This window comes from Psammomys obesus, unplaced genomic scaffold (genome assembly GCF_907164565.1).
Source record: "Psammomys obesus unplaced genomic scaffold, mPsaObe1.curated_primary_1811, whole genome shotgun sequence".
Lineage (NCBI taxonomy): Eukaryota > Metazoa > Chordata > Mammalia > Rodentia > Muridae > Psammomys > Psammomys obesus.
The window spans coordinates 8295270-8305589 of record NW_026596155.1 but is presented as its reverse complement, the minus strand read 5'-3'; the positions used below and the strand labels follow the sequence as shown (position 1 = coordinate 8305589).

At 46.8% G+C, this 10320-nt stretch overlaps 1 protein-coding gene across 1 annotated transcript; it reads right to left on the bottom strand.

Moving 5' to 3' along the window:
- Positions 1 to 5465: 5465 nt before the first annotated feature.
- LOC129667130 (dnaJ homolog subfamily C member 17-like) lies at positions 5466 to 6344 on the bottom strand. The gene has a single exon (XM_055594616.1). The coding sequence runs from the start codon at positions 6342 to 6344 to the stop codon at positions 5466 to 5468; it is 879 nt and encodes a 292-aa protein (XP_055450591.1).
- Between the last annotated feature and the right edge of the window lie 3976 nt (positions 6345 to 10320).

Sequence of the window (10320 nt, the reverse complement as noted above, 5' to 3'; positions counted from 1 at the left end):
CACCTTCTTCCGGCTTACTCGGGAACTGCATGTATGTGATACACAGGAAGAAGCAATACACATAAAATACAAATAAATGTGTTCATCTTTAAAAAGATAAGTTTATCTCGATCTCTGCTCCTGGGACTATTCCCTTTAAGACAATAGAAAAGTGAGCTGGGTTCCTAGGAGAGGTTATTTCTACCACAATTTTTAAAAGTACTATTAAACGAACAATTAGCTTTCCTCACATCTAGGAAGAGAGATGCATTTTGTGAGAATGACAACAGCTGAAAGACACAATTCTGCCATGTTTACTAAATGAAGTGTGTGTTAGTAGGGAAACCCAAGGGAAAGATTTGAATTTATCTCCTTCTCCATTCTACAGCAAACTGCTGTGTGTTAGGATCTCTAGTCTCTGCAGATCAATAGACAGACCCTCTTGTCTTCACTTGCAATTATTTTCTCCCAAGCATCCTTGGGAAATGGGTAGCTTCTGTCCCTCCAGTCATTACATATAAGCAAAAGTTCAATGTGTAAAATCAAACATCTCACCTGGGTGATGACGTAAGCGCTGACATTTGATCTCAGCACCAGTGTTAGGAGCATGCAAGGGATGTGGGTTCCCTGAAAGGGCCCACACTTTCACTTTGCACTCAGTCATGGCTATAAGGTTGCCAGTTGTTTTGCACTGATGGAAAAACAAAGCAAAACAAAAAAAACAAAAAACTCAAGTCTGGGTTTTCCTGGCACAAGCAAAGAGGTCAAGCTAAATGAACTGCCAGAGACAAAGAGCTAATCATCTTTTGGAAGAACTAGATTAAACAAATGCTGGCATTTCTAGAATCTTTGAGGAGGCTGACATCAATGGCTAAGAGCATGCGGGGGAGGGTGGGGGGGCAGGGGGGTTAAGGGAGAGCAGAAGGCAGGTGCCTGCACCGAGGTGTCCTGCAGTTTAGCACAAACTGACACTTGCGGAGGAGTAAGTGTCAAGGTGTGACCACACAGGCTTGACTGAAAGCCACAAGGTCTATTCAGAAGGCCAGCGACTTGGGAGCAAAGGACTGATCCCGGGGAGTCAATCTGCCACAGACAAGCAAAGAGACTGAGTACCAGATGACGTGTGCCTACCCTTTACTCTCCACCTGGCTCCATTATAAACGGATCGTTGTCTTATTCACCGAATCTGTCATTGTCCCTTTATCACAAAATGAGATTAACTCCTGGGGCCCTACGTTCTGGCAGATGCTGGATTGGGACCAGAATCCGGGTAGGCTGGCTGTAACTCACAAACTCGACCACAGCATATAACTCCCTACCGCTCAAAATTGTATTGTACCCTAAGAGGCGTGCTGAAGCAGATCCCAGGCAGAAAGGAGCCGGTGGAGAAGCAGCGAAAGTGGAAAAGCCGTGTCTTGTGTGCCTATGGTGCAATCCTCTGTGGACCAAGTTCCCCATTCCCGAGGTGTGGGGGCCGGAGGGCCGGGCAGCGGAACATAAACATCCACAGACCTCGAGGAGCCCATGTGGGGGTTTTCCTAGGCCGGTGCTGCTGTGCAAGCATATTTTCCAGGGATTTTCACCGAGACTGGCTGGAGTCTTTAAGCACTTCCATGTGCTGTGGCTCAATCGTCTTGCAGAGTGTGCAGAAGCTGAATGGAGGGCTGGAGGGCCAGGCTCTCACAGCGCAGACCGGCTTCACTCTCTCCTGTTATCATCTAAACACGAGCATACGGGTAAGAGTTGGTTTGCAGAAACGAAGATTACGTTCTTAGACATGTCTGGGCTGCCACTTCAATCAAGAAGCACAAATTACACCCAGGCAGGTGGTACTGCAAAGACATACGCCCTGCTTCTCCCTGTGCAGGCACAGCAGCGATAATACTAGTGTTTAGATTTCATTATTCTGTATGCAGCAGGCTTGTTCACTCACTGTTTAGCGATCTGAGCTTGTTAGGTGTTCGTATCAAGAGAAACAGCACTGGCTGGGCTAACTCAGATGCCGATGTAGTTAAAGTGCTTTGGCTCTTCCAACCATGGAGGATCCAGAATTAATTGCTCTCTTCTACGCCTTCTGCAAAATTCCGAGTTGTCTGAAACTCTGCTAAGTATAAAACACAATGGATTTCGCCCTCAAAAGACATAATCTAGCAGGAAAGAGTAGCTGAATAACTGTGTGTACCCATCAGGGCAGCTCTCAAGTTCTGTTGCATGTTGCAGACATCCCAACCGTAGACAGCAGTAGGCAAGAGAAGCCTTAATGGAAGGAAGCAGTTAAGCTTGACCTAAGGCAGCAATCCTCAACCTGTGGGTCGTGACCTCTTCTTTCACTGGGGTGGCCTAAGACCATTGGAAAACACAGATTCCTAACAGCAGCAAAACTGCAGTTTTGAAGTAGCAACAAAGATAATTTTATGGTTGGGGGGGGTCACCACAAATGAGGAACACTCATGTGCTGAAGGGTTGCAGCATTAGGGAGGTTGAGAACCACTACTTTACGGGAATGCAAACTACTAGGGAAGTGAACCGATGAAATTGCTGCTACACAGAGAGACGGAGAGCAGCAACAAATCCTCCGAGGAAGAAAAGTCTTGGAGGGTAGAAACTTGGGTTCCTCAGTATTTCCCCCAAGGCCTCTCTCATCCCACATATTTGTTTGATGCCAGGATCTACTTGTCAAGTTTCACAGAGCCTCCACTTGTGATTAAAGTGGAAAACCCAGCTCCAGTTTGATGATGCAAGGATAATAGGATTTCTATTATCCTTTCCTATAGAAAGACTTCTAGTAAAAAGGTGTATCAGCAAGGAATTTTTCTAGAATCAAATGTGTGTGGCTTTGTGGGACAACCTACTTTTTACTGAAAAATAGATATGCAGACTTTCTTTAAGTATCCAGGCTAGGAAATGCCAGTCCCCAACTCTCACTTACCAGTCCATTTAGGATTTAGGACTTAGGATAGTGCAACTGTTATGAAAGCAAATCAATGCACAAAACTAGGAAGAACGAGAGACCTCCTTCAGACCATATGGATTAGACACAGTATATATTACAGGTTAAAACAAGGCCACTCGGCAGCCATGGATAAGCTTTTGTCTTTTGGAATACAGTTTTCTTTTCCTTTTAAAAAATGATGGTGGAGACTGGGGAGACAGCCTAGTGGGGGAACTGCTGGCTCCCACACACACAAGGAAGACCTGAGTTCAAATCCCCAGCAGAAAAGCTGAGCATGGCAGCAAGGCCTGTAATCTCAGTACAGGAAGCCCAAACCAGAGGATTCTAGAGGCTTGCTGGACAGACAGTTTAGGCAACTGGTTAGCCCCTGGTTCTGTAAGACCTGGATATAATATATTATATTATATCACGCCCTTCCCAAGAGGTTTTATTGCTATCACGATAGGGTCGCCCCTCCAAAAGCAGGAGACGACCCTGAACATGCAAAGCACAGGGTTTTTATACCTGAAAATCAGATCACTTTGCTCTATAGTTTACAGCTGGTTGTTTCTCAGAACAGTTCACCCCGCCCTTCAAGAGCTCTCTGCACCTGGCTTCAATTCAAAGAATCACAGTTGTTTTTTCTCATTCCCAGGTGGTCCCTCATCCCCCCCCTTTTCTTTTTGCCTCAATTTTAACCCTAAAATTGTGGATCAACCTCAGGGAGAAGTTGATACTGTCTCTGGAGCATCAGGACCTGAACTGTACTTACACGTTCCCTAATGAAGGCGAGTACTGGTCGGAGAGTTTATTGTCCCTGATGAGTTTCCGTTTTATCGGGTTGCTGGAGGCTTGGACTTTCCAGGTGTCTGCAGGTTGATGAAGAGCTGGCTTGATGTGTGACCCATGGATCCAAGATGTGATGCCCTCTACTTTGACGGCAGTTGGTATAGTGGTGAGCAGGATGTAATAAGGACCCTTCCACCGAGGTTCCAGATTCTGGCTGTGGTGTCGTCGCACATACCAGATCTCCAACCTGGAACTGCGGGGGTACCTCCAAGGACCCAGGCACATATGCACTGCCAACCTTGCTCCAAATTTCTTTCTGAATAAGCTGCAGTCCTTTCAGCCTGGACAAGTCAGAGTTACCACTAGTTATGTCAAGGGGGTCCCCAAGAAGAGTCAGGGGAGCAGGAACCCCATATAGTAGTTCGAAAGGAGTCAGGCCCAGTAGGGAGGGAGTATTTCTGACTCTAAAAAGGGCCAAGGGAAAGAGCACCACCCAGTCACCGCCAGTCTCCATGGTCAATTTGGTGAGTCTCTTTTAGAGTTCTATTCATTCTTTCTACCTGTCCTGAACTTTGGGGTCTATAAACAGTGAAATTTCCAATCGAGCCCCAGAAACCTGGCCACCTCCTGACTTACCTGAGCAACAAAGTCCGGCCCATTGTCTGACCCAATTACCCTTGGAATACCGAACCGAGGAAAAATGTCTTCCAGAATCTTTTTGGCTATGACCAGATAGGTTTCTTTCTTTGTGGGAAAAGCTTCCACCCATCCTTCTGACAGGGTTCACACTCCCGAGTCACTCTCTCAGTCAGGAATTGAACCTGGAACTCACACCAGCACCCAGGCTTTCTCAACCCTTGATCCATCTAGATCTCCAACCCCAATATATACATTTTAAAATTATATATATATATATATATATACACATATATATTTGTGATAAAATTTAAATAATACAAAATTTCCTACCAGATCTTGTTTTCAGTTAGAGGGAAAAAATTCTTGGGATGTGAAGTCAAAAAACTTGTGAGTCGGTTTTTTTCAATTTGCAGCTTTCTTTTCTCCCATTCAAACATAAAATACTTGAATACTTCTAAGCCTCTTATCTTTCCATATCCCAGATTAGATGTGATTCCTTGGCTTCTTTGTAACCTGATTTCAAATACTTATATTAAACACAGTAGTCCCTCTTGCTACAAATAATTCCTCACGTGGTTTGTAGTCTATCCAGAGTGTTTTGTTTTGTTGTTTTTGTTTTTTACAGAGTGCTGAGGGATGTCTTCTCCTCTAAGGAAATAAACAGCAGCTGAAGCAGGAGGCCAGGAGATGGGTTTTTCCCACCACTGAGGAGCCCTAAGAAGAGGCAAAATCACTCTCAGAGATATGTAGAGGCAGAAACGGCAGGGCTTGCCTCGGATGGCCGGATCTGGCCAGCGACACCAGAGTAATAAACGGCAACTCCACCTTTGCCCCTGCTTTAGTCTCCAGGCCTTCTTTGTGTGGTCTGTGTGTGTGAGTCTGTGTGGGTATACACACACGTGTGTGCACGTGTATAAAAGCCAGGCTGAGGCAACATCAGATGTCTTCTTCAAACACCTCCCCCACCTTCTTTCTTTTGTTTGTTTGTTTGTTTGTTTGTTTGGGGGGGTTGTGTGTGTATTTTTTTTAAGTTTATTGGTTATGTTATGATTCAGAAAAGAGTACGGAGTGGGAAGGCTGGAGCCGGAGCTATGTGGACTGATCCTCATCTTCCTGCTGCGTCTAGCTAGGCAATCAGCTGCTGGCGGTCAGCTGCCTGACGCATGCGCATCGCGACGAGACTCTCACAGTCCCTTTCTGACAGCACTGAGCCCTTTGACAGCCCGGCTTGGCTGGGGTCCATCATGCCCTGGGGCTGTCCCTCCAACCAGGAAATCTTCAGAGGGTTGTCCACCAGGCCCACTTCATTTCTGACAGCCAGCTCCGCAGCCCTGACAGTTGCAAACTCCACTATGGCGTTGCCTGCCTTTTTTCTGGACAGCACCAGGTTGAGCACCTCCCCATACTTTTGTAAGAGCCTCAGGAGGACATCTCTGGAGTAGCCGCCTTGGGATTCATCCTCCCCCTTGCACTTCCACTTTAGCTTTAGTTTGGGGGTTCCTTTGCCTTCCATATTTTCTGTTCTTCCTCTCAGCCTCTGTTCTCGGTCCTGGCGGATCTGCTCCTGGACCAGCCTTTGCTGCTCCTCCAACTGACGGGAACCCTCTTCTCGAAGGCGTGCAATCTCCTGCTCCAGTGTTGTAGTGCTCCGGCTCTCCTCTTCTTCCTCACTCCCCTGGGCCTGGGCCTGCTGCTCCCGGGCCTCCAGGTCAAGCTTCACTTTCTTCCTTTTCTCGTCTAGTCTCTGGGTCCTCTCTGCTGCCTGCTTCTTGGCTTTCCTCACCTTGTCATAAGCAGCCCTGGCGGCAGCCTCAGTCAGTACCTCCAAGGCCTGGGAAAGCTGGTAGAAGAGTTGAGCTGCTTTAGGGTTCTCTGGATTCTTGTCTGGGTGGCAGGACAGCGCTTTTTGCCTGTATGCCTTCCTCGCGTCTTTGTCTGCCGCCTTCTCCTCAATGCCTAGAAGCGCGTACGGGTCCATTTGTAAGAGCTCTTTGGTCACCGTCATGGTTCCGGCCTAGACTGAGTTGCCACTACAACTCCCAGGAGTCTGAGCGCGCTCGCGGCAGCGGGAGGGTGGGTGTGCCCCACCTTATTTCTTGAGACAGGTTCTCTTATTGAATCTGGAGCTTGCTGGTTAGCTTAGACTGGCCAGCAGGCCCCGAAGACCCTCCTGTCTCTGCCTCCCCAGCAGCACGGTTGCAGGAGTGTGTCACTGCGGCTTTTACAGTAGCGCCTGGGATCAACTCCGGTCTTCACGATCTGTGACAAGCACCTCAGTCGCCTAACCATCTCCTCCGCCCTCTCCCATCCTTCCTACTTGAGTTTGCCCCGCCCCTCTCCCAGTCTTCCCACTTGAATTGGCCCTGCCCCTTTTCCAGCCTCCGCTAGGAGTTTGCCGCATGAACAACCTTTTAAGTGCTCCGTGTCTCACCGACGCTACAGAAATCTCTCTCACCTTCGACCTTGAAGCATGCGATCACACTAGATTGAGAATCAGCCCCATCTGGTAGTTACAGGAAGTTTACATAATTTAAAAAAAAAAAAAAGCCTTTCTGGGCTTTGTTGCTGTCAAACAAAAACCAGGGACAAGGATAGATGGCTCCTTTTCTATTCCAGCTGCAGGTCTTCTTCTGTTTTCCATCTTCTACTCTCCTTAACACAACCTGGCTTTCCTTTCAAAAGCTTTCACAAGCTTCCAAATTCTTTTTATCTTTACTTCTTCACTTTAAATTATATGTGCTGCCCAAAGAAGACAAAAGTCATCTACATACAGAGAGACAGACAGGAAAATAATCCTGTAGCATAATATGAATACATGCACATGAACAGGTACATCAGCAGACAGAAAATAGTGTGGTGGTGCTTAAGGTGTAGCCTGGGAGTTTCTTTTGAGTATTTGAACTGTTTTTGGATTGTCTCTGATCATGGCTAAATATCTGTGAATCTCCTGAAAGAAACTGAGCAGTATGCATCAAATGGGTGGATTACACCTGTGGCTTGCATATCCATATAACTGCTAAATACCGGATAAGAATTAAGATGTGGATGCATGTTATCAGGAGTTTAGCAATGGACTTAATTCCAGCTCCTGGCTTGGCATTTGTTTAAATGAGTTGTCACATCTGAAAAGTAGAGAGAGCTTATAGAATAAGCCAACTGCCTGAGACCAAATTCCCTCCTATAAACATCTCCACTTTCCTGCCTCTGGGTGCATGCCTGGCAGCTGGCTGCTCAGGACCCCTTGAGATGGGACCAGAGTGCTCACAGGCACCGCATCTTGTTGATGTGTCTTGTTCATCATATATTACTTCCATAGATCCTTACTAATTCAAAGATATTTGCAGAGTGCAGGCTGGCGCTACCTTCTTCCTCACTTTCCTGCTCATAAGCCTGCCTGAGCTTTTCCCACTGCCTTCTGCCTTCCCCTTCATCCCCTCCAGTTCTGTCTGTCATTCTTATTGCAAAGTTTTTCACTCGGCGAAGCCATCTTCTATTGATTCTGCTACTTTTCCGAATCAGCTGTTCCATTTCTCCTGTTCATTTTGGCCCACAAGCACCCAAAGGGGGATCTATATTCACTGCTGTTTCTTTGCCTCCCAACTGCCTCTCAGTGAGCTGGTTCCAACGCTGGCTTCTCTTCCTCTACTGAAAGCTTCTGCCAGGGTTCACTAGAGAGAGTGGTGAGAAATCCAATCCAGTACATTTCTCCCAAGTCTCACTCTCCTCAATGCTTTGCCATTTTTCTGCCTAGGAAATATAGAAAAACTGGAAAGGAAAAGATCCTTGATGTGCTCATCTAGTGTAGCAATTTTGAAAACCCGTAGAATGTTATTTTCTTTTCCTCACACATAACTTACCTGACATTTGGCAGATCTCCTTCTGGCACTAACTGCCCAAATCAGTGTGCACTGGATCTGACCACTCATTCAATAAGCAATCAATAGAACCAGGCTGTCTGGAGAAGCATTCTGTCCCCATGGAGTTTACAGTCAGGTGAAATGCTAGAAACATGTAGAATTGCCAACATGATATAATTCTCAAAGAAATAGTGTTTCTCAGAGACCATAAAACAAGAGGGTGATTTGCACCAGCTGGGTGGTGAGGCTGGAGGAGACAGACCTTGAAGTTACAGTCAGGTTCCACGAACCCTTTACTTTCTCATCACAAAGATTAGAGGGAGGGGGAGAGAAAAGGGAAGAGATAACATTCTAGACAGTGGGAAAACGCCCAAAATAGTATATGAAAAGCATGAGAAGCGGACTAAAAAAATACAGAAGTAGAGGAACAATGAAGCTAATAGATAAGACAGAGCCGCCTTGGTCATAAGTAGTTTTATTATCCTGAGGCCAGAGCACGATGTTGAAAGTATAAAAGCAAAAAAGCCATGCTCACTACAACTCTCGTATGAACTACAAAGCTACCGCTGCTGCCTGTAAAGAATCTAGAATGCAGGGATCCAGAGAAAAGAAAGGGGCTTCGGAAAGTACACTGTTTGTGTGGGATAGGAGAGAGCTGATGGTATTGGCAGAATCCACAAATATTTAGACAGTAAAATTAGTGGCAAAATGTGGGTTCCACAAGTGCCACGAAATCATCAGATGACGCACAGCCTTCCAAACTCCTATAAAAAGTATTCACACGTGGGACAAACCTAAAGGCACAGTTGGCTGTAGTACTGTCAGGATTGCGACATTTGACGTAAAAAGCAAAGACCTAAAATGCTTTCTTCTGGATAAATTCGGTAATTTGACAGTGACGGAGTCTCTTCCAGGTCAGAAGTCAGAGAAGAACCAGAGTCAGATGAAGGAAGGTGCTGGGAGATCTTCTGGCTCAGGTCTTGAGCTGGATTAATAAACCAAGCTCTTCTTCCTTGGCTTATAAAGGTCCAAACCTCGGGCTCTGGGGATCGATCAGCAATCAACACAGACATTGCGTCCAGCTGATTGGTGATAGGAACACCCCCAGGAATGCCTTTCCATGCATTATCTCCTACACAGTCCCCTCCTGTCCCTCATTCTTGGCAAATTCACGGTTGATCAAACATTGTCTCCAGTGGCAAAGGGAGAAGAGGGGTGTGGGGCACCAAGAGGGGATCTGAATGTGCACCACCCTCACTGGGGTGCTTGTTCTCCTGGGCTGCCTTTGCACTTTGGTGAGGCCCTGCACACACTGTGCTCCTTCTGCATCTTTTAATCCCAGCCTGTCCTCTCCTTCAGTACCAGAAACAGCAGCAGAGAGAAAGAGGCTGCAGGGATCTGTGCTTCCTTTGCACGCAGTCACACTGCCTGGGCCCTCAGACTGGCAGAGGACTTGCTGGGTGCCCCCCCCATTGCAGCTCTCTTTGAGCATCATGAGAATCACCTGGCAGCGAGCATGGTGCAGCAGGTAGCTGCCCATCTGGAAAGGACCCTTCAGAGGCTAAATTTGTTGTTATTTTCTTTGGTTTGAGTTAGTTTGTGTTTTGTTGCTATTGCCTAGGGGTTGGTTTGGTGAGCTGGTTTACTGAACAACAAGGCTATCCTTTCCTTCTGATGCCTAACTCCCCCCTCTCTTTATGATTAAGAAGTAACACCTACAGTGACACCTAGGGAAAATGGGCCAAGCGTATTGGAGATCTTTCTGGCTTACATGAAATCCCTGACACTATCATTACTCTGCTGTGCTTATAGACAGGAGCAGAGCATAACTCCTCTGAGAGGCTTCATCCAGCAGCCAATAGACACAGATGCGGAGACCCACAGCCAGACATTAGACAGAGCTCAGGAAGTCCTACGGAAGAGTTGGGGGAATGATTGAGGGAGCCAGAGGGGTCAAGGACTCCACAAGAAGACCTACAGAGTCAACTAACCTGGGCCCATGGGGGCTCACAGAGACTGAACCACCAACCAAAGAATGTGTATGGACTGGTCCTAGGCGCCCTGCACATATATAGCAGATGTGCAGCCTGGCTTCCATGTGAATCCCCCAACAACTGGATCGAG

What these genes read in the sequence shown, in the direction of transcription:
- LOC129667130 (XM_055594616.1), bottom strand. Translation starts at nt 6,344, where the DNA reads ATGACGGTGACCAAAGAGCTCTTACAAATGGACCCGTACGCGCTTCTA.